The 24,863-nt window shown below is 42.4% G+C and overlaps 1 protein-coding gene across 10 annotated transcripts in view; it reads right to left on the bottom strand.

Annotated features, from left to right (window-relative positions):
• The window catches only part of PALM2AKAP2 (PALM2-AKAP2 fusion), a 248,857-nt gene that overhangs the window by 142,221 nt on the left and 81,773 nt on the right, over positions 1-24,863 (bottom strand). For all 10 annotated transcript variants that reach the window (NM_001396576.1, NM_001396577.1, NM_001371548.2 and 7 more), the window contains 2 exons: positions 6,359-6,473; positions 5,704-5,725 (listed from right to left, as the gene is read on the bottom strand). In NM_001396576.1, the coding sequence (NP_001383505.1) occupies positions 5,704-5,725; positions 6,359-6,473 (137 nt within the window). The remainder of the gene's footprint in view (positions 1-5,703; positions 5,726-6,358; positions 6,474-24,863) is intronic.

The following is a 24,863-nucleotide window of genomic DNA, read 5'->3' as shown; positions in this document are numbered from 1 at the left end:
GTTCTTTTTGCATGGGTTGTTTGTATATTATAGAACTGTCAGTTGGCTTTTTGTTCTTAGAGATATTAATATAGCTAATAATGAAATAACACAGATATAGTCTAGTAGTAGGGTGCCCATTGTGGCCTGCAGCACCTATTGAGTTCTTGCCAGCTCTGTAGTGCCCCAGTTCATTAACAGTGTTCAAACAAGTAGAGAACTTGCTGGAAGGGCTGACTTGCTTACTGTTGTTTACCACAAGCTAAATATATTCTTTAGAAAAGACATTAAAGATGTTTTATAAACATTTACTGGGAGATGTTTTATGACTGGGTTAAATATAACTTGGTATCATTCTGCTAAGGTTCAGTGGCTGAATTAAAAGAAGAGCTCTGAGGAGAGATGTGCAAGTAACTAACCTTCAGTTTGAGCTCCAAAACAAAAGAAGCAGGAAAAAAGAAAATTTAATCACATTGTTTCATATCAGTTGGGAATGTTTTGATTTTTGTATGGAAAAGGTGGAATTTCTGTTCAAGCATAAAGTTCCATCTGGTCTGACACAGAAGATTTATTGTCCTCCAAGGGTACTTTGCAGGTACATTGTGAAATTAAGCTGCTGCACCCTTGATATGACCTGGTTCACGTGTGAGGATAGGAGACAGAATCTGCCTTCCTCACTGTCTCTCGTTGTTGTGAGCCAGTGAAATACAAAAAACTAGTGCAGACAGTGAATGTGAAATGGAGAAGGATGAGAGAAAATGAAGTGCCATGTTGGTGGCTACTTCACTGCCACCATTTCTCTTGTGAATGGAGATATGTTCATTGTGCTCCCTGTTGGCCAATATCCATCTCCCCTCTCCCCCCCAAAACAAGAAACACATGTTGTACCTGATAGCACTGCCAACAAAAGCAAGACATGCCACCTCTAACCCCAGACCTGCTCTTTTGAAGGACAGCTGTGCCTGCTGCTACTGGAATGGTTTTATGCCCAAAATAGCCTGCAGTGGCTGCTGCAGCTGCTTGGTGTGATGAAGTAATAATTGCAGTCCTGAAGAGGACAGGCCACCACTGGAGCAATGTAAATAACTCAAGAAAGGTCCCTTCCAATCCAAAACATTTTGTGATTCTGTGATCCTATGAAAGAGGCACCTGCTCTGTCTTCTCTGTTTCCTGTGTCAGAATAGGATGAGGAAGAGGCACAGTGCAAATTCATTCAGGAAAGTCAGGAAGTTGTTACAGAAGTTCAGATGAATTTCAAAAAACTCAGTCAGGGAAATACTGCTTTATTTCACACTACAGTGGACAAATGGCAGTCGTTGCAACTGAGCTTTTATATTTTCAGCACACAATATTTCCTCAAAGGTTGTTTTTTTTTGTTTTTAATTTTTATTTTTAGCAATGGGGCCTAGGAGAAATAAATGTTTAGGACACAGCTGACTGAACAGTGGCCAGTAACAGCTGCTTTCTTTCACAGGGTGTCTTGCCTCTGATGAGGAATTGGTACAATGCTCTCTGTTGTTATTCTGGGAAACATCACCAGCAAATGAGCAGGCTAATATTGAAAACTGAAGTAATTTCTCAGAAGTAAGAAATGTTGAGACTGTGCTTCTGGGCCAGAATGAGAAGGCACTTTGTGTTCTGGAGATGGCAGAAATTTAGTAATTATTCACCCCATGGAGTTTGATGCTGGAACAGCAGTTTCATTGCACGCTCATCCAGTGACTTGAGTGACAGACTTGTCTGTCCACATATGGGTGTAGGTCAGCACATCCCACCATTTAGCATTGCTGTTCAGTAAGCCAAGCACTTCTTACTTTGATGCTTGCATGTCTGTGGACCTTAGTAAGGTCCACAGCTTTTTGGCGTCCTGTGTTAGGAGGCAACATCTTTCAGTTGCTGCTAGTGTTGACTGTGCCTGGAAACATATAATAAAATACTTAAAGATGTTGTTCAAGGGCCCCTGACATCTCCAGTTACCGGAAAGAAGGAAAGTTGTAGTGGGGGAGGCATGTATCAGAGGTGGGATGTGGACTGGGAGATTTGGTTTGCTTCATTTTAGCCGTTTCTGAGATTTGGTTTGGTTCATTTTAGCCTCCCCCCCCCACCCCACCCTGGATGAAAAGAGCTTATTTCCCTTTATTTCGCTGGCAACAAGGTCTAAAAACAATATGAGAGCTCAATTAGCATTTTGTTCACATGAGAAGTAAGGCAGGTCATAAATTAAAGCATTTGAACTGACTCCATTCAATAGCTTCATTTCAACCTTTGATGAGCTATTAATATCTAAGAATGCCATAAAACATGTCCTGTGGCTTTTTGTACTACTTACAACAAGCTGCATTTTAGGATTATGGCACTTCTCTGTATTATCAGACTAATGAAGTGACTGAGAGCACATATAGGGCCTGATAATCTTTCAAGGGTGCTTACAGAGAACAAAACATTTGGGGCTGCTCAAAGTAGCTCATGGTGAGCTCATTTCCCAAGAGCTTGATTTACTTTAAAATGTCTGACTGCTGGCAAACTGGGTCCCTAAGTTCTACCGTGCACATTGGCACCCAGGACAGGGCTGTTGCCCTGTGAAGCCATCTGGAGCTGCAGAGCGTTATGGCAGGTTGAACAGAGATGATGATCCCCCACCACGTTTGTAAGATCAGGAACATGGGTCTGAGCAGGTGGCTTTGCATCAATCCAGATTGAAGGAAAGGAAACTAGATGAGCCACTAAGCCAGCGGCAGGGAATCAAACCATCCACATCAGGCTTTCAGAGCCACAGCTTGTCAAATGTATGTTTACATACACAGGATTCAAACAGTTCGTGCAAACTGTAGAGTTGCTGCAGTTGTGGTTTTTGCCTGTTCACTGAAGCAGCAGACTGCAATTTGCATTCTGATGGCTAAAGGCTGCAGGGAATGAATTTACCCCAGGGCAAACAGTCAACAGAGTCACACTGGATCTTAATGGGGCTTTTAGTTTATGCATACACCGAGTCACAAACATATGCACACATGGAGTGTGAGCATTCTCTTTTCTATTTGTTCATGCTAGGCATGCAGCGTAACACTACAGAGTGCCTGGTTTTGCCTGTAAATATTGGCAGCAATAAATGACACCATCCCTAGTGTTATCTCAGGCCTTGTTTAAGTGGAGAGCTTCTCCTGTGGGCCTGAGGCACCATAGGCTGGCAGAAGCTTGACTGCAGAGGATGGAACCACTGGCCAGAGCCTTGGATTCTGCTCAACTTTATTTTGTATAGCAGTCTATAGTGGCAAAATACATTTGCACCCTGGAAATGTGGGATTTGCATTTATTGTGTCTAGATGACTTCAAGCTCACAGATGGTCACTGCCAGAACAGTCACTTGGGAAGGACACAGAGCCTCTTGGTTGACCATCAGTGTCCACCATCTCTTCTCTTCCCTTGTCTCCTTCTGCACCCCTCTGGGCTCTGAGCTCTCTGCAGTTGTGTTTTTTTACATGAGCAAAAGCTATGTCAACACCAGGTACATGGCACAGAAGCATGCAGAGGGATACATTAGTGAGGTAAAACACTTCCTGCATCGTCACTACATTTAGAATAAAGGGAGGCATGTATTCTGTGAACTAACATGAGACTTATGAACTCAAAGTCATTCAGGCATCAGTTGAATAATCTGCCACCACAGGTAGCAATTAGTGTGTATGTACTGGCTCATGTATGTTTTTACACAGCCTTGCTGTAAAATGCAATGGTTCCTACCATTTTCCTCTGCAGCATGCATCATACAGTTGACAGATGAATGACCTGCCTCCACAAAGCAAGTTGTATGCGTATTTGAAAGGCAGAAAAATCTACGTTATCAAACTGCTCACAGCTAGCAATGTACATCACCTCTTCCTACTGTGATCAGCTGCCAACACAGACTGCTGGTGGGCAGCAGAAAACAGAGGACCAGCTCAGCTTTATCCACATAGAGATGCACAGCTACATCATGCCCACAATGGGAGGCAGACCTGGGTCAGCGCAATGGTTCACAGACCTGAACATTTCCAGAGCCTCAGGGTGCAATCTGCTTCTTCACAAAAATGCCTGGAGGATGACCAACTACCAAGAGGATGAGATAAGGCAGGTAAACCAAGGCTCCATAAGAGATATCCACTAACTTGTCTATATCTCCTGCCTCGTCTGGTCACACATGGGTTCTGTGAGCAGCCTGTTGCCATTTACATAATTTTACTGTCATCTGTTAGACCTGTAGACATCACAAGCTATCCTTGCTTCTGGCTCAGTCTGTGAAGGAATGATCTGCTGAAATCAGGCCAAATCTCAAGCATGGTGAGGTTGAACAAAGTACTGCAGATGGATATGCTACAAGAAAAAGCGTTAGGGAAAACTACTGTCTCATGTTTGCTAAGTGGAGTTTTGTTTGACTCGAGTTTTATCATATCACTCATGAAAGACAGACTGTGCCTTGCAGGAATCCTGAAGGTTGCTGCATATGTTAGGTGCTAATACCTGTAGGCACTGATTCCTGTTTTGGAAACTTATCAACAACCGCAGAGAAACTGCACAGGTACAAAATATTTGCCATTCTGGATCTTTATTAACTTCGTGATAGTCAACTTCAAAAGCTTCAGGAAAGAGAAAAAAACAAATTCTCACAGAAGAGCATCCTACTTGGGACTTTTCCTCTTTTTTTGTCTTTTAACTCCTGAAGTTAACCTAAAGATTGAATTACATTGTTAACAGAAGTTAACAATGCTGGACTGGATCTTTGATGTAAACCTCATTACCAGGTAATATTAACATCAATCAAAAGAATCTCCCTCCAGCAGAACTAAATCAGCTCATGGGCTATGTATTAGCCTACACTTGTGTACCAGTGCTACAGTGTGTTAGGATCATCCTACCTGTTCCCCACCTATGCCTTAAGTAAGCCTGCGGATGACTTTGTCAGCAGCTGGAGGAACTAGAATTTTGTATCTTTTCAGTTCAAAGTTGGGTGCTGGGAACTTGTGTCTGGAGTACAGAATTATCTGCAGATGGATCAGTGTGCTGTCCTTCCTGGGTCCTGATGGTCTTGGAGGTGCACTGCAAGAATTTCTCTAGACTTTTTGCAACAAACCACATGCTTTTTTTTCACTCAGACACCTGCATTTGTATACCAGTACCACATATCTTGTCACACTGAGCTCATAAGCTAGGAATTATTGCATCCTCATTCACCTACGCAAGGCTTTCCTTCTGTGACAGTAGTCACAGATAGAATATCATTCATCAGAGAAGTAATCAAATTTTAATCAGAAACAGATTGTTGCTGTAAATTAGGAGTAGTCCACATTGTATTTAATAGTTTGTGAATAGTACGAGCTCATGCAGGGGGAGCATAGATCACTGAGCAGGTGAAAAGGAGTCTGCACTGTTGGGCTGTCGTGTTGTGGAAGAGGTCAGTAACTTGGAAGATGTCTGGATGTCTTGGACAATGTCTGTTTTAAGACATCCTCCATGTTATTTTCCCTAGCATATACATAACAGTAGCTGGAGCTCTACCAAAGGAATGCTGCCCTGCAGCAACAGTTGTATTTGTGACTGCACTATAGCAACACTGAAGAAAAAGGTAATGGCTTTAGCAATAAATCAGAAACATGCTGATGAATGGAAGAATCCTCTCTCTGTAAACTTTTGCAACACAGCTATGTAACATTTGTTAAACTCAAAGATAAACAGTAGTAAAAAGGCACTTACCACCATCCTGGTGAGAGAAAGTCTGTGAAGAGAAGAAAGAAAGAAGACTGGTTAAAACTTTCTAGGGTTGCTTTTATGATTCTTTGTCACTTTTAAATGGGTAACTGGGACTTTGGCTCCTCAGGTCTAGGTGCAATTAGAGGCCAAGGGAGAGGGGCATGGTTGTAACAGAAAGGAGAACTCTTGCTGTTTTGCATGAGCAGCACCATTCAGAAGTGGCATTTATGTCAAACGGCGCTATTTTTGGGCGCCACTGGGAGGGGGAAGCTTGAGATTCCTTCCAGGCATCCTGACATCTTTCTGTGGGTTCCGAAAGCTCACATGGTTTCCATGCAGATAAGCTATGGAGATAGTATACTAAATCTCCTTCTTGGAAAGGCTGGAATGGGGAGGGGAAATCCAAATAGTCCAAACCAAAATAGATCTGACACCTCTGTATCTTTGCTGCTTTTGGTCATCCTGGTTTGAGATAAATGCTCTGCAACTGCCCTCAGCCTTCCTGTAAATGCGTGAATTATAGCTGCTATTTTGGAATAGTGCTAAGAGTCTCAGTTTCAGTCTATGACCAAATGTCCTTTTTTTTTAAGTCCTTTTTTTTATTTTATTTTATTTTATTTCTTTTTTCTTTCTTTCTTTCTTTTTTTTTTTTTAATACCTTTTGCAAGTTGTCGAAGGACTTCTCAGTCTCCTTCAGTTTCTCCAAAATGATTTGTTCTTTGGCAGATATTTGAGATTCCTCACTTTCTAATTTCTGTATTTCTTGTTCCAACCTGTGAAAGACACACAGACATGCACATATACAGAGAAATACAACTTGTAAAAGCTATTTCAGTGAGACAGAGTCACCAAGGTAGTAATTAGAATTTCAAGTGTCATAAGGAATACCTCTTATACTTGCTATTCACAACTGATTTACTAGCATGTGAATGGACATGAATTATTTGTAAAGCATATATTCAAGACAAAAAACATAATTTTCTTATTACAGATTTCTGCAAGAAAAGTGCAGATTAACTAAAAGTACACCTTCATCCCAATTCCTTTAACGTCTCTCTGACATGCACTTCCATTGTAGAAACCAGAGTATTGAATATAACTGTAGAAATGCAGTAAATGATGCAGTAAACGTAAATGATTGGAGGAATGCTGCTGCTAATGCTACTGTACTACAGACAGTGGAAGTGGAAATAGCTTTTGGAAGCTGGCAGACAACAACTAGTTGTATTAGGAGTTTTTTTTTTGGAGCGAGTGCATCACCCAGTTTCCTTAATAACTCTGGTTGGCTGGAGCTTTCTTCTAGGGTAGCTAAAAGCCTTGGATCTCCATCCAAGCTTCCTACTGTTACTGGGTGGTACTGGGAAACCCAGGGGCTGCACATAACAAAATACACAGAGAACAGTGTTATTCTTCTAGGCAGCAAGCAGCCTTGTTGAACTTGCTGAGATCTAACAACACTCCCTTCTGAAGATGCAGTTCATCTTGATTTGAGATATTCTTTAACCACAAGTACACAAGGTCAGATTCTCCATTACTTTAACTTAAACCTCCTTTTACTGCCATGATTTATGTCAGTATTACACAGTTACACTCTATTTTTAAGCACATCCCTGTCCCTATATTCTCAATTTTGGAAACTAATAAACAAAGGGACAAATTTTTGTTCTTCTCCATCACTGCTCAGCACAGGGCTTCATTAATGCTTGTTTGATCAGCAGGCAAGGGGCAAGGAGAAGGTGATTGTGCACAGTGAGTGGGGAGGCAGGGGGGATTACTCCTTTCAGGAGCTTGACAGCTTGGGTTGCTTACAAAATTCATGTGCCCAAATGTAAATATCGTTAGAAACTGCAGTCCCAATCCACCTAATGCTTTCTCTGAGTTCATATAAAAAGTTTAAAACTGAAAATATTTCATTCTCGTGAGATAGAAAAAGTTGGTACGGGGAATATTGCAGGGAGAAAGTTTTCAAAAGTACCCTTTCATCTCAATTTTCCTTCCCAGGAAATATTTTTAAATTAAAGTGAAAAAATCATTTGTTACCAAGGTCATAGATTTCCATGCTCCTACTTAATGCATTTAGAAGTCAACAGAAAGGTGGTTTCATTTGCTTCCCTGTCCCTCGGGGTGATTAGTAGATCCATGCACGCTTATACCTTGCTGACAAAGACATTTGAATTATTATGTTTTGATGAAATTAGGTTGTGGAGCTGGGTGAGTGGGGTTTTGTTAGCATGTCTCTTTTCTTCCCAAGTGAATTACTCAGCAGCACGTTCAGGATACATATTGTGCAGCCTGGTGCATGTTACTAGACACATGACCCATGAAGAGACTGGAAAATGGGAGTGCACAGAAGTCAGCAACAACAAAATTCACGTGAAAAATTCTTTCAGATGAGCTGGACATGGGTTTGTCTGTTATGACAATGAAAACACTGAGGGCACACGTGGTGTAAGGCAACTCATTTGGCGTGAGTAAGGCTGTACATGTTTGTAGACTCCTTGCCATCAGAGGTTATCATAAATGCAGATTTTGTGCACTGGCTCAAAACTGTGAAAGGGATTGTTTGCTGTTGTGTGGATTTATAATTTCTTACTTTCTGTATATCTGCTTTTCTTTTCTTTTTTTTTTCTGTTTTTTTTTTTTTCCCACTTGTTTATATTCCTTTTAACCTTCCCTCCCAGCCCACTTTCACAGTTTCTGCTGCATTCATGCCAGACTACTGTTGCCACTAAAACAAGTTGGACAGGTGGTATATCAGATTTTCCTATTCTGAAAACTGTTGTTGTTGTTTACCTTCTATAAGCAGTAGTATCAGCAACTTGCTTAAAAGGAAAGGAACTGATACAGAACTGTCAGCATCAAAGACACAGGTATAGCTCTTAGGGGCAGAGATCCAAGAATGCGTACAACCTTGTGCTGTAAGTCCACACTGCCCTTCTTCTGCTGAAATCAGTGCAGGCAGATTAAGAGCTTTAAGTCATTACAGTGACTGGATCCAGTCCTGCAGGCAAAATACTGGATCCCTAGCTGTGGCAGGAGAAATATGGATCATTCAGCAGTGTTCAGCCAGAATGCACTGTTATACAGCAAAAGGATCATTTACAAAATGTTATCATCCACAGGAGTCTACTTTACTCCTTTTCACTAAAGTTTACAACTGTCAACTCTACTCTCTAGGCTTAAAGGCCGAGGAAATGCTAATGGGGTATGTGAGGTAACAGGAACACTCAAGAATGCTGTTTCCATGTGAGCTGTTGTATACATAAATCAGCAAACCACCCAGGCACCACGGACCTCACTGGAAAATACATCTTCTTCAGTAGGCACCTGGAGCCTACCATCTTTGGGCTTCTTACGCTGTAGCAGTGCAAAAATTAAAGTCACAATACCAACTGAAGGTTGTTTTGTGTCCTTTGTCTTTTTTCAGTTGTATCATACTGCCAAAGTTTCTGAGTGACCAGGAGTACTGCCGGCTATTTTGGTAACAAGATACAACAGACAAACAAATTTAGCCTGAGAAACAAAGGTACTAATAGCACCTTTGTTTCAGGCAACATGCTGTATAATGGTCTAAACAGCAATCAATCCATCAAAGTACACATGTGCACGTACATGCATATACTAAGTCCTTACATTCTTCCTATGTAAGCCTTCTAAATATTCAATAATGTCCCTTTCTTCCAGCCCAGTTTCAAGAGGATGTTTTAATTGTCATTTGACACCTGGTAAGGAAACCCTCTAATTCCCTTCTTCCTGGCTCCTTAGCAGACTTCAGGCTAGAGTTTGAATGGCGGCCACGACAATAAAGTCATCAAATAAACAACTGCAGTATCTGGAATGCTGTAGGGAATGCACACAAAGGAAAATGGAGCTCGAGAGTGTTTAGAAGTGGTGTAAAACAGCCTGTTAGTCTTGCTGCTTCTCAGCCCAAGTAGTTATCTGATCTCCAGGATCTGCTGAACTGTTTCCATAAGGATGAAAAAAAAAAGCAGGTGTTAAAAAAAATTAAAAATTTAATTTAATTTTTTTTTTTTTAAATTAGGAGTTGCTTTGTCATGGGCAGGTCTCTACAGTGGTGTACACAGAGTCCCACTTCCCTTAATACTGCAGGAACAAAGAGGGGAGATTTTGTCACTCAGAAATCCAACTGGGCCTTGGGCTTTCTGTACCTCAGCTTCCTTTGGTGGACATCTGCCACAAGCACTTGAAGACACAACAGCTTTTTCAGTGGTGTGATTTCCTCAGCTGTGAGGGATGTTTCTTTTGCCACATCTCAGCTCCAACTTTGTGTCCAAGGAGGTGGAGACAGGAAAGTGGTTATCTATCCAGCCCTGTCGGGCAATTCCCAGCAGGGTCATCAAGAGCTCTGTTTTGGTCATGCTCTCCTGGAAGCAGCTAACCTGAACGCACCATGAGGAAACCCAGCATATTTCAAGGGTTCCTGTGTATCCTGCCTTGGCGTCCAGGAGGCTGGGGAAAATGTGCCTGTGGAAAGTGGTCCAGTCTGGGTTATGAAAACCTGGTAGTGTCCCATGTGATGCTTGGGCTCAGCACTGAGAAGAATGGTCATGAAAACCAGGTGATCTACTTGGTCTTTTTTATGGTGACGTCCTACCACAAAGGGGAGAAAGCCATGAACAAAAGGAGATGACTGGGGACTCTGTCTCTTGGCCATCATTTTTCTGCCAGTCATCATTTGTGGGTGGCCTCACTCATTGGCTGGCAAGATTACGGAAATCATAATCCAGGTTGGAAGGGAGACCTCTGGAGGCCTCTGATCCTACCTCCAAGCAAGGTTAGTTATGAGATCACAACAGGATGTTCAGGGCTTTGTTCAGTGAAGGCCTGATATCCTCTAAGGCTTTGGGGAAAAGAAAGCCTTTTCAAAGCTACTGCTAGGCTTTCTCTTTCAAAATCCCTAAGTGTCAGATAAGATGCCCTGCGGAATTCAAAGCAGAACTGCTGAGTGCTGCAGGGTAAGAGGATGCATCAGGTGTCTGAAGGAAATCTGATTGGTGTGGTTGATAGGATTTGAGCCTGTGTCAGCAGGGTGGGATATTCTGAGAGAACTGGAACGATGGCATGAAGCCTCCTGCCAGGATGCTAGGACCAGAGACCAAAGGAACTTTTGGAGAGCACAGAAGTATTTTTAGTTCAGATGACAAAAAAGGGAAATTAAGCTGGGAGAGCTAAGAGGTGATGACAAAAGAGATGGTTGGTACTGTGGTATATGTAGGTGTGCATTTATGTTGAAAACAATGAATTCAGGCTGTTGTCTTCCTCTCTGCTGAAAGATACAAGTGCTTTGCCTTAACCGCAGCAGAGGCCCTGAAGAGTGTTCTCAGCGTGCTCACACAGCTGATGTACAGCCATGCTCTTTGCAACATGGACACACAAATCTTAAGTAAGGAGATCCATGCCAGAAGACAACACAGCCTCCTCTATCCAGCTCATCAACTCTGGCACACACATGCTTTCTGGAGATACGTCATTTGGGAGAAAGCTCAACAGTATTTTTTTCAAGGTAGGACTGTAACAGCATTATAAGCAGGGAGAACAGCCGCAGGTTTAAAGACCAGTTCTTTAGCCTGTGTTAGCTCTGAATGCTGGGTTGCACTTCACAACCTGAGAAATGCACCTTTTCTGCAGTGAAGATAGGTGCATAATAGAAATGATGTCTGTGGCATACATATTGATGTGTCAGTGCAAAAATGAACATTCATCTGCTTGAGTGAGGAAAATATACAAAGGAAACCAAGAAAGACTTAATCAGAATAAACACTGAAAGGGAAAAGGTGAAGGATGAGTATGCAGAGTGGGGAATGGCTCAGCTGTGAGTATTTTACCATTGCTTAAGTGACACTCTAAATAAACCTGGTACAAAAAGCACAAAGGAGTAATGGATCTGGACACTAGTAATTAGTACCAGATCTCTCAGAGGTGAAAATCTAACTGATATTAAAATGGTAGACTCACAAGCAGAGAGCTATTACCAACTCCCCTGATAACTACTACACAGAAAGTTAAGCATAAAGTTTAAGGAAAGCTGGGCTCTCCCTTGACCTTCGTAGGGATGAATTTGATCTCTGTATGGACTCAGTGTCTGTCTCATGCATTTAACCTTCATGAAGTTTTTGACCGGAGAGCAATACCAGAAAGAGTTTCTTCTCTTATGGGCACATGAAACTTAAAGTGCAGTGTTCATCTTTGAGCACAGAGCCAAGACCCTTTTCCTGGCATGCAACTGAGTGCTGGCTAAAATATTCCACCCTGTGGACCTCTCATTCCTACTTCTTAGTATGGGCAGCAGGGTAGCCAGCACCCATCGACTGCCACATCTCAGCAACATGGCTGTAAAGCAAAATGCCATTTACTTACATTCTGTGCCATGAACTGCACTCTTACTGCTATAGGAGAGCAGAGAATCACCTGGTTTAGTTTCTACATTGACTTACTTTTCTTAGAAAACACTGGCAGTTATGCCAAACTCAGGTGAAACATCTGTAGATGTCTCTGTGTATCTACACAGAACCTGTGCCAGTGGTGAAAAACTGCCTGATTTCAGGTCTGAAGCAGAATCCGAAATGCGACTCTGGAACTGAGTAATTCAATGCCTCTTAGTTCAGTCTTTCTGCAAAGCTCATCCTTTTTGAACAGCTAACCCTCAAAGACAATATCTAGCAATGTGCATGTTATGATTTCCAGAAGGGTACTGTTTACAGAGTGTGACTGATAATCAAAAGCAGCAAAGTTAATTATCATCTTTGAAAAGGCAAAGCCTATGTGATTGGAAAGACTGGGAATGCTTTATCACTAATCAGTGCTCATAAATGAGATTTAGGCATGATGTTGAATGAGTTGCTCTGTATCTATCTATCTATGTCTTCCTGAGCACATAGGAAGTTCCTTTCACTAAGCAGAAGTTGAAACCCAATTTCATCTGGAGAACTTGGTAAGAAAGGAAATACACTGCATGACTCCATTGACTGTTTACAACAGATATGTACATTCACAAAAAAGGAGCTGTATATTGATATTTTGCATCTGCCTGATTTAGGACCATGTTAATCCCTGTTAGGTTAGCCAAAACAAGAACAAGTCGAGAATATATTGGCCATCGGATCTCTTGAACTAAACATGGTCAGTTATAAAAACCAAATGTATTTAGCCAGAGTTAGTAAATTGTTGTTTGCTTCAGATGTAGAAGGCTTTCTGGACAGCTTACACATGCTTTGACCTGGAATTGCCAAAGTCCTCAGCCGAGTCCTTTCCACGCCAAAGCAGCACCCTGTTGGCGTACTAATTATTGTCTCTGTGGTGAGACTTCCACCAGTTGGAGCTACTTTTTATCTGTTATAGAAGCATGTCATCTCATTCCAGTGTCACCTCCCTCCTCATGCCACCTTAACTTCTTATCCCTTTGTTATTTATAGCCCACACTTATTCATTAATTTCTACAAGTTTAAGTCTTCTAGGGCTGACTGCTTTCAGTCTTCTTCAAATCATCTCCAGTACAGGTGGAATTACAACCTTCAGAATCTCCCAGGACCACAGTAACCTGCCCCAGGAGAGGGTAGGAAACCAGTGGACCACTGCACCTTGGATATTCATCCTATAGAGGCGTACCACGTTGCGGAGCCCTTCTTTGGGAAATGGAGAGGTAAGGAAAAGCCTTGTCTCAACCCAATTCCCTGGCCACCAAACAAAGCTGTGAAGGAGCCAAGAGGCTGCTTCCTCTCCTTTCTACCTACTTGCACTTTGGCCTAAGAGCTTCCACTTGTGCTTCTGACCAGACTCCAAGCAGGCATGGATGATCTCAAAGAGGGTTCATCTCTCTGTCCAGCTGAGTAAAGGCCACAGTAGCTTAATTCACCCTGCATTTTGGCTGGCTGGTCATCCACTCTGGGAGTGCCTCTATTTAGAGCAATTATCATGATGCTCCTGGTGTCTTCGCTCAGTGTTATCAACTGGAATGAGATATTTAAGCTACTCCTGGTGCGGCACAGCTTTGTGTCATCACTTCACCATTGCTATCAATTTTATATTTTATTTTATATTATTATATATATTATATATTAATATTACCTTTTTTCCAGGCCCAGATATAGGCACATGTGTGGTTCCCCTCTTCCCAAAGCCCAGACATAAGCAGTACACTCCTAGAGACAAGGAGAGCAGCACAGCGGGCTGACACGTTGCAGCTAGGCACATGAAAATTCATTTTGGCTTAGAAACATATGTCAGCAGTTCAGCTGTACAGTGGACTGTGTTATTTATAGCTTGGGAGAAGTCCAAGGAATGAAGGGAGAGCAATTGAGGGATGATTTCAGAGTGCTCATCCTCTGTAGTGCAGCAGTGTTGGCTCCTACAGTACTACCCAGGGCTAGTATGGATGCACAACTCACACGCAGGCATGATTTTATGCATCTTTACCTGCAGGTGCTATGGAAGGAGGTTGTTTTTGTTCCACTCTTACACACACCAGTGTCCTGAGGATACACATGCAGTTACTTCACAGCATTAACAGGGAAGGCAGCAAGCCTAGGAAAGGGTGCAGGTTTTATCTCCCGGCAACCTCCAGGCTGTCCACATCAGAAACTTCAGACAGATGCTGGCTATTTATTTTTCTATCCTTATTGAAACATACTGATGCTTGTAGAGGGTCTGCACTAGGAATGCAATAAACTTCTGCAAGCTTGGAGTTCAAGCAATGCTACATGAAAAAGCAAAGTACCTTGGGTCAGAAGCAGCCTGCACACTTCTCTGGGAGACTCCCTCCCACTTATCCTCTAGGGAGATCAGGTACCTGCTGCCAAGTAGTTTTGACCTCACCATCCAAGGAACCGCTCTTTCCTTAAACTCAGTGGTGAGGTTTGCTGGTGGCAACTGAAAGGCTGAGGTACCCTTACCTTGTGTTTGGGATTTAACTGCATTTCTGTCAGAAACTCACCACACTGGGTCAAACACTCCCAAAATCAAAAGTGTTGTTGAGCAACCAGGGAGCTGGAAAATGCCACAGCCAGCACTGGGCTGTTGATGTTGTTTTATGTAGATATAATACTGCAGAGGACAGGAAAACAAGCTCTAAACAACGCCCATCTTCTCCTCATCCTTTCCTTGTCTCTGGTGAATCCCGTCCCTCACCATCCATGCCCCATGCCCATCCTTCCCAATCCTCCTGATCTCTCCTGCTTTCCTGCAACTGCCCTGCTCCTCATAGTCTATCAGACTCCATTGGTTATTTCTTCAATTATAACACCTCATTTCCTATTGAAATATTATGTGTATATATGTATTGCTTCCTCATCATCCTTTCTCCTTGCCTCTCCTCTCTCCCTTACATAAGGCAAATACACTCATGTATGACCATACAACCAGTGCTCCTATCTGCTGGCTGGCTTTCCTGATGCCCTCACTAAAAGTCACTCTCCTCAGTAAAGAGATCTTTGGAGCACAGGGTGTCACAACTCATTTGTGACAAAAACTGTTCCAGTTTCTAGGATGAAGGCCTATAGTCTACAAAAGCTTGCATCTCTAGAAGTTAAAGAAAGGGGAAATTCTAAACATCTACTGCAGCTGATGAGAACAACCACAATTTAAGGGAAGGAGTCCATGTATTACCACATTGTCAAGTGGAATAATTATCGCGCTTAAGTACACCTATGTACATACACAGTATAATATGATTTGTAACATGCTATAAAGCAGCATGTATTATAGTTTGTAAAATACGTTATACAGCTGTAATTCCCTACAAATTATCTTTCCCCTTCTGTTGCATTTCTGCTTGCTACTGTTTTTTTCCAATGTGAAGCGCAATTTCCTATGAACTGCATTTTTCTTGCTCAGTTTATAGTGACAATTCTTTTCTTTTGTCTTGGGCCAGAGATTGTGTTTTTACTTTTCATTTGTTTGTTTTCTTTTGTTTTTATGCTCAAGGATATAAATATTTCTGATGTAAATATTTTTCTTCCTCTTCTCTACCTATTACTTTGACTGCATGGAGTGGATGAGAACACAACATGGTGTTGGTTACATCATTATTTGTTTGTTCTTCTGCAGTGACCGTGTTCTTATGACTCTTAGGATCTCTAAGTCTTTTTTCTGTCAATAAATGGGATACTGGTACCTAATTCTATAATGTGAAATAAAAGCATCATGGATAATTGTAACTTTCTGCATTGATAAGGTGCTCAAGTTCTTTTATAGCAAGAAGTACTCTTAAGTTTCACTGTATGCACATGTTCTACTTTTGAAGAAAGAATTTGAAATGGTGTACTGAACTCCACTATAATATCCCTGCTCTGACTGTTTGCACATGATGTCTGTCTAAACACCATCACCAACAAGCAGTGTTACCAACCTACTCTAACACCCATTCAACTGACAGAGGTTTAGAGAGAGTGTATGCTGGTTATTAATACACATGTTGCATTTATAGCAGTCCAAGCATAACCAGAGGAACCTGAGAGAACATCTTAAAATGCTCTAATCTGTTGATTTGTCTTAGTGTGTGTGTGTGTATGTATATGTATATACGTATAATATATATATGCAGGTATATGAAGAGTAATTGAAAGACAAGGTTCTCCTTGCATAGGTTGCCCCTTTTCCCTCTTATTGTTACTTCTTGTCATTCCTTGAATTCCTGCATTTTCCTCCACACCAAACTCCACTGCCTCCTCTAAGAGAGACTCTGCTCACAGCCATGGCAGTCCACTCCTTACTGCACACAAACCAGGATTTCACTCCTTGTGTGTTTCCCATATGGGATGTTTTGAATCCCTCCCTGTCCCCAGGGAGCAAATGCAGATAAATCCTTTGTGTGGCAATCTGATCATCTCTGAAAGCCTGCACTGTTTGTTGAAAGAACAGTGTTCTCAAAAAGCCAAGCAAAGGCTGGAGTTGTCTGTTTTAGCTCTGCTGTAACCTCTGTAAATCACTATGTCTGACTTCATTTCTCCATCTTCATCCAATACATTTTCCAGTCCTATTTGGTCCAATCACATGTCAGACTGTGCTTCTCCCAGGAAGGTATGTTATTTGGTATTATTAATTATGGATACTCACAGTATATGGGATATTTCTAGGATCTCAGTTTGACTTGAGTCATGTGTACTTCTAATGATTGCATGGACTTTGTGGTGAATTTCAGGTGCAGATAACAGCTTATTTATTTTCTTTCTTTACGAATATTCTGCAGTGGTAGCTGAAAATGTGCTGTGGCAAGGAAGATGGTGTCAACAAGCCTATCTGTTGGCTTTGTAAGGATGTGCTGCCCAGCACCCAGTCCTCTGACCTAATGCACACCATGATGGAATGTAGTCAAGAAACACGTCTGTGAATAACTTAGAAATTGAAAATCAGCCCAAGAAAATTCAGGCTATTACACTGAAAATGTGCAAGCCCAAGCATGCATTATAATTGGTGTGATGACACCTTCCTTGTGTCTTGGCTGGTGTGTGGCTGTTAAAGCACAACAGTCTTACTATGATGGAAAACTGAAGCTTACAGGGATCCCATCTGCTTCCCTCTGACCTTTCTTACCCAACCTTTCCTTACCTTTTGTACTGTGCTTTGGACTGCCTGAACCTGTGATGCTCTCAGAAGCTCCTGAGAAGGAGAGTTAGGGGGTATGTGCAGCTGCCAGTCAGTGTGCTTTGGGCAGTAAGCTTTATTAAGTGCCTTTTAAAATTCCCAACATCAAGAGCCCCTCACAAATATAGAAATGCATTCCCCTGCATGCCTGCCAAGAGCTGCTTGGACAGCAGGGACAGAAACCGAGCAGCAGGGCAGGAAGGGGAACACCCAGTAGGAACTGCTGTTTGTTTTGTTTGTTTCTTGTTGCAAACAGTTTCTTGGACTCAAACATCACAAATCTGTCCTCCACTGCCATTCTCTTGCAGGAACTCACAGTCCATTTTTCTAGGATAAAGCCTGGTGCAAGGTGAGGAATGTGTCCTCTAGGAATGGACAGGCTGTCCTGCATAGCTGCTCTCTATCAGCATCATCAAGCAATAAACCAAAATCCTGCTGTCCTGACCCCATTTCATGGGTCTAATCTACATTAAAGCTCTTGTGTTTTGTTCATTTATTTGTTTGTTCTTGGTGGCAAGTCTCCCTGTTCTCCCAGAAGGCATCAGAACAAATGCAACTTCAATGGGGAGAGGTTTCACCCTGGTGAGACAACTCCAAGGTTATCCGAACTGCTCCAGCTGAGGCAAATCAAGCCAATCAGGAAGCCCCCAGAAATGTGGGCTGTGTTCAGACTGTTGTTTCCACCCTGAGACATTTCCTGCTATTGTTCTTGCCATTTTCTCTGAGTGTCCATGGGGCTGTTGGGTGGTGCTGTTACTGCCGGTAAGGGATTTTGGAGAGATCTTACGTCCTTGTGGGCACAGGGAGAACTCCGTGCTGTTCCTCTCATAAATTCCCAGGACACATTTCCGGCCCACAAGTGCAGGGAAGGTGGGGCTGCAGCAGTAACTGGATCTTGGTTAGCAAAGGAAAGTGTTTTTTGCCATTGGCTGTGCTCAGCTAGGCAAGAATGAAATCATGTACTAAAATGATGAATGATTTTCAGTTCAAGGAGTTGCTTACCACCCCAGGACAAGCAGAGGAAGCATCCTGACTGAAAGCTGATGAAATTCTGAATGTGTCTTGGAAATGCTAAAATGGTGGTTTTAACAACCCTGGTTTTATCCCTGTCATAGAGACCCTTATTTTCTCTTTTCAGGAGAACAGAATGTCTTCTACATTTGTCCTACCCACTCCCAGTGTCCATATCTCATTTCAGAATTGTCTTGCATTCATCAGAAACATCTCATTAGTTGTTACTGTACTAGGAGAGACTGAGAAGAGTGGGGTGCTGCCCAGCTGGAGGCCACACCAAACGAGCTCCTAAACCCCCACTGCCTGTTCAGGTAATCCTGAGCATATCTGGAGGCATTTGGTCCTTTGATTTTCAGACATAGTATTATAGTTTTCCATGCTGCGTAAAATCTGTGAAACCAAATTCTTGCTTGGAAAGCATCTTATGAATAAAGAAAGGAGTGAAGAGAAGAGCTCTGAGATTACATATGACTTCCCCTTCCAGCTCTTTATCCCACTTTACCCAGTATCAGTCACACTTGAGTCCTGCTGTCTGATCGCTCACAGTGCTGAAGAAAGGGGAGTGAGTTTAACAATATGGCAATGTCCTTTTTATTTTCCTTGATGGCTCAGAAGTCCCCCCTGCTGCCTCATGGAAAGTTGGAACAAGGCGTGATTTTAATTGTGGGAAGCTGAAAAGTTTGTCTTCACTTTGCACTGAATGCTTGTGGTAAGAGTCAGCTGACAGCTTCCTGCCTGCGTGGGTCTTAGCTGGGTGAAATTCTTGACCTCTGGACTTCCCAGGAGCCACAGAAGTTCCAAGTCAGTATAAGCAGACATCTGGGCTGATTCAGCTCAGGGTCTGAAAAAGAGCCAGCAGAGCACCTGCAGGCCATGATGAGCTAGAAAAGGGATCACTTTCTTTTTTGGAAGAACCTTTGAAAGTATGTCAGGAGACCCTGATGGTTTTGATGGGTGGCCCATAGGTGATTACAAGGCATAGTAGAGAAAGTGCATAGGACTACCTTTCTGAGAGTAAATGAGGAAGAGAACCTCCAGAACATTTAGCAATGTGGATAACCCCTACTGTCTCGTAAATTTCTTTCTACTCTGTCCGTTATTCTTTCTGCAACAGCTGAGGAGAACCAAATGCAGCCTGTGGGCTACTGGCTACGATCCCAGGAGGTCTAGCTGGTAGTGAGGAACTGGCTTGCTTTGTTTTGTTTTAGTGAATGCCATGACTACACAAAACGCCCTCACACTTTGTTGTCAGAACAGCTGTGATGCCTGAAACAGTGGTACGAAGGGATAGAGTAGGAAGAAGAGCTGGTCCACGTCACATCTCTGGAAATTCCTGTTACGTAACCAGGAAAAAGAGATTGGAATTTTGTAGGACTTTCCAAAAACCTCAAGGATTTACTTAAGGGATTTTTGAGTTTCATAGGGATCTTAATACTCAGGATCTTGATCTTCAGCTGAATCCCACTAAGCCTGTGAATATGGTTGACTTTACTCACATGATTCACCCCCTCTTTTCCTTTCTGTGCCCACTTTGTTTTAACACAAGTATCTGAACTATTCATTCAAGTCAAATAACTTTTTGTAAGAATGGGCAGTAACGAATGTGATAGCATTGTGAAAGCCTGCTCAGGTTTATAGAACTGTCAGAACATTTTTATTTGCTTGGTCTAAAATTTCACAGCAATATAAGAGCAAAGGGAAAGATGTCACAGATGTGCAAATTAATAAAAAGGCTATGTTTCATTTCCAAGTTGTTTCACATAGATAAGCGCACACACCCTAAGAAATATATGAAGTTAACATAAGTTTCTGGTAACAAGTTCCAGTTTTTGTTAACAAGTTCCAAAAGATGCAGATAGGAACCTTTGTGGATTGACAAAAATAAAAACACCTGAGAAATTATTGAGATGCATTTGATAAGGGATGCAGACCTTCTGACATTTTTGTCTCCTGTGATTTCCATGCCAATTGAGGAACAGTCAAGAAAATTTATTTTCCAATGAAGCTTTACCTATGCGTAATGACATTAAACTGCAGAAGACAGCACAGAAGTAAAAATGTAGCCCCGGTCCTTTGGAATGGGCTGACCAAAACCAAAACTAAATTGAATTCAACTGACTTAAAAATGCCTTAATTCAAAAAAGGCATTGAAGCTGACAACAGCAACAACGTTCAGGGAGCCTGAATGGCACCAGTTGCACTACCACGACCAATAGATGAGTGCAGTTGGAAGTGTAGACTGCCGAGAGAGCTGGCCAAGGGGTTGGCAGATTCGTCACCGAGCGCCAGATGGACACTACCAACTGTCTAAATGCTTCCTCCCTCATTTGAAATTGGCCTCATTTCTCCCTGGCTCTGTCTGCGGTTCTCAGCTCTGCTGTTGGCAGCCCCCATGACACTCACCCTGCAGCCCACACACAAGTCCCCATCAGCATGATGCTCCCTGTAGGAGCTGTGGGGTCTACAGACATGACCTACTCTAACAAAATTTCTCATTAGCGGAGCTAAGCACCCTCCGCACCATTTATTTCCACCCAAGGTGAGTGCTTTTGTGGCCTTCTGGCCATAGAGTTGCTCTGGCCTCTGCTTACGGCCTACTGCATGCCTCCTCCTATGTGTCTGACAAAAGCAGAATAAAGCTCCAAAAGTCCTCTTACAGAATTTGTTTTACTCATGCCTGTCTCCTTCCCTGGAATACCCTCTCTAGGAAGTACCTAAGCCTTCAGGCCAGGAAGTCCTTGAAAAGTTGAATTTCTGTGACACAGAGGTATCTGGGAACAACTTCATGCTGATCTCCAAATAAGTGGGCGTGGATTGATTTGTAGAAGGACCCACCATAGTTTAGATGTGGCTCAGGCTAATTGCAAGTGATGTGGAGTAAGGCTAATTGTAAGTGATGTGGACTCTAAAGATGAGAGAAACATCTTGCGTTCGAAAAAACTGGTCACACAGCAATTGCAAGGGTGAAGGCTCATCCCAGGAGACGGTTGTCGTTACACAGAGGGCTCAGTGGCAGTGGTATGGCGGCTCATCGCCATGTCTTGCCTGGCTGACGGTGAGCTGATGTGTTCATTGGCTGAGCTCTTGCTTCCTGCAGTCGCAATCGCAGTAAATATCCACCTAGCAGAAGTGCTTGTAAAAGCAGTGGCCAGGGGCCCATGAAAATAACACTGGGATGTGCAACTTCTAAATCAAGAGTGCCGAATGCCCAGCACCTCCCACAGATCCCAGGGCTATTTTCACTTTTCTCATTTCCCCTTCACCCTCCCTCACACCACACTCCTTTGCTGAGCCTTGGCTCTTCATGTTGCATGTCACTGTGTAGGAAGTGCTTGTTTAGCAGTTTTGCCACCTAATAACGGAACACAACAAACCTTCAGACAAACACACTGTGGACATGGGAAGTGCTGCAGAATTGACCCAAATGCCCACTCTCACCCGTGCTGCTGCACCACTTTCTACAGAGGGTATTATCATGAAGGTCACATACTTAGTTTCTCTTTCTGCTTCCCATTCCTGCTGCACTATGCCTTGACAATTGGAGAGGACACCAGCTGCCCGGGGGACAGAAACAGACCTGCCACAGCAGAAAGGAAATAATAAAAAGGAAATAATAAAAATCCCTACTGCTGCCTGTACAAGCAGATTTTATAGGATGGGATCCGGACTCCTGTGGTATGAGTTTCTATGCAGTGTATGGGGCCCTCTAGTGAGCTCGGGCATGATGACAGCCCCTACGAAGGAGCTCTCCTTGCCTTCTCCTTTGTATGCCCTCAAGACAAGTCTTCACATACTAGCTGACAGCCAGGTACCTGGGCTATAAGACCAGCAATATCCGTCTTGGTAGCTTTTTGTGGGTGCTCTTGGAGCCTTTATGGCCAAGCTGGCACATGCCCTTGGCCAACTCTGCAACTTATGGCCAGTGTCATGACATCTGGGTACAACCATGCTTTTTCAGCCCTGGGGAATGCAGGCACAGGATGGTATCTGGGCCTTTCAGGCACTAGCACACGACTCCTGACTCTCCAGTGACACTTCCAACTCTAAGCACAGACACTGGTGTTTTCAGGAAAGTTTGCTGCTTTGAGGTACCTCAGGAAATCTGAGGGGAACCTCTCTTGATGAATGTTGTTTTAATCCCATTGAACACTGGGACCAGAGCCAGTGGACCACACAGTCCTCTAGCTTTACCTTCAGCAGAACAAATACATTCACTTCCTGTCTTGGATGTTTATTTGACCTGCCCTGGGGAAAAACTTTGCATCCACCAGCTATCTATGGAACAGCTGTAAATCCTGAGCTAGGTAATTGCAGTAATGACAAACTGCTTCACATTCTCCTGAACTGTCATTGAAGCCCTGACCTGCAAACGTTAGGGTACCAAATTAGCTTTCATTGTGTCATTATTAGTCCCTGTGAATACAAGCATGCACATTTAGAAACATGCTATTTCAATATGTTTCTGTGTGTGTTTATGCTATGGGCAGGGGAAACAAAATATAATTAGCTCTGCTACCCTTCAGCCCAGACAACAGAATGGTCACTGCTAGTACTTGGCTTTGCAGTAGCTTTGCAAGGTCCCTAGGACCTGTCAGGCTCTGTCTTTACCCACCTCTTCTGTTTGACTTACACGTTTGTATAGTCTTATGGCACAGCTGTATGTTTTAAACAGCAGTGCCAATATGCTTTTTCTGTATTAAAAGGCATTTATGACCCTGGTATATTAATGTAGCACAGAGGAAGATACATGATGCCACAGCTGGAGCCTGGGAAGAGGGAAATAATATGCTGTGAAGAGCACATGCCAGGATACAGGAGGCAGGGCACAGGCTGACCTTGGGGGCTGCCACAGCTTTGAGCAACCTAGCAATGGTCAGGTCAAGTCCTAGAGCAAGAGAACAAAGAACAAGTATCTAATAAATATGTTAACTCCGTATAGAGCAAATTTGGATCTGATATGGAATTATAGGCCAGTGAAGAAAGATTAAAGCATAAAAGATGTTAGAACATATATACAAACTGCCTCAAGAGTTAGGAGAAGGAAACCATCTATGTCTATATCACATTCCTCCTGGCAAAGGGAAGGAAGAAACTCTCACCCTCAACATAATATTTGCCCTGATGAGGAAGGAGCTTGATGCATTGATGACTCACCATAAGCTTTCTCTCTCTCTCCAGAACAGATCCAAAATGGCAAAGGAGGAATGATTGCAAGAGCAAAGAGAGGGATACGCACTAGGAAGTGTAGGCATTGCAGTTGTAACTTACTCTGGTGACTTTTAATTTAATACAACTTTTTATTCCCCTCCCTATAATCCTTAAACTGAGACTGAAAATAATTCTGCTATTAGATTGGTAGGAGTTATATTCTCTTCACAATAAATTCTTGCCTTTGCATAAAAGGTGAGTATCTTTTACATCATAGCAATATTCTGAGTGTAGCACTGTTGCATTGTAGGTGGGGGACTAAGATCTACCAACTCAATTACTGAAACAATAAAATGATGTGTGAACTTAAAATTATTCAATGTGATCACAAATGTTTTTTTCACAGCCTCTATGAGAGATGCAAGACCACGCCGAAATGCCAATTTTGGATCAAGACTGGGTTGCTGGATTTAGGCTGCTAAACTGGAAAATTAGGAAATTGATACAGGACTGTGTCAGTGGAGAAAGGAGAAGGAAGCAGGCAGGTGTTGCATAAAAACAGAAAGCTTTTCTGTAGAAAGACAAAATAGAGCTTTTTACTACAGTTCACTTGAAACACCTACTTGTTCTTTTTATAGATTATGTAAAATTTAAGTGACGCTTCCCTGCACCTGTCTTTCTGAAATCACTATCATTTTGTTGTGAAAAAGCTACTCTGAAACAGCAAAGTAAAGTGCTGGGATACAGCATTTCAGCATTAGAAAAACTCCATACACTTTACTCTACATTTTTCTTTGTATTTATGGAAAACAATTGCTGGGCTTGAATCAGAATTCTAATTTCCTGTGTCCTCAGACTAGGAAGGAAGTTACACAGATGTCAGACCTTCAGATATGCCAACTCATATAAAAAGACCATGTCATTCTTTAAAACCACAGCAGGTGGATATTTAAAAAACCTGAAGCAACTACCGTGGCAAGAGACCAAAAATGTCTTATGGAGCTTTTCCACATCTAGCAAATCGCTGTTACATCCTTAAAATCATGTTAATATTTGTTATGTGAAAGCAATTTTCTCCCGTTGAATGTTAATTAACAGAAAACATTTTTTGTAACAGGGCTGTGTTAATCCCTATCTTTGGATTACTTCAAGGTAGGACAGATAAATTTTCTGTCTAGATTGATGTGTGGAAACTGTGATATAATGACAGTGTTCTTTGCATGCAAATAAAATCCAGATTTGTTCTCAAAATTATTTTCTTCTTATTCTGTATTTTTTTCCCAGAAAGCTTTATTGCTTAAAATCTCTCAGATGACTGATTAGCTCCCAAACACAAAAATGTACTCTGTTCCATTTAGGAGACTAAATATCCAACTTCCTGAGAACAAGTGTCTGGGAGACCA

This window comes from Gallus gallus, chromosome Z, assembly GCF_016699485.2.
Source record: "Gallus gallus isolate bGalGal1 chromosome Z, bGalGal1.mat.broiler.GRCg7b, whole genome shotgun sequence".
NCBI classification, from domain to species: Eukaryota; Metazoa; Chordata; class Aves; order Galliformes; family Phasianidae; genus Gallus; species Gallus gallus.
Note: the sequence above shows the minus strand (reverse complement) of the source record. Positions and strands in the feature narration are given on the sequence as shown.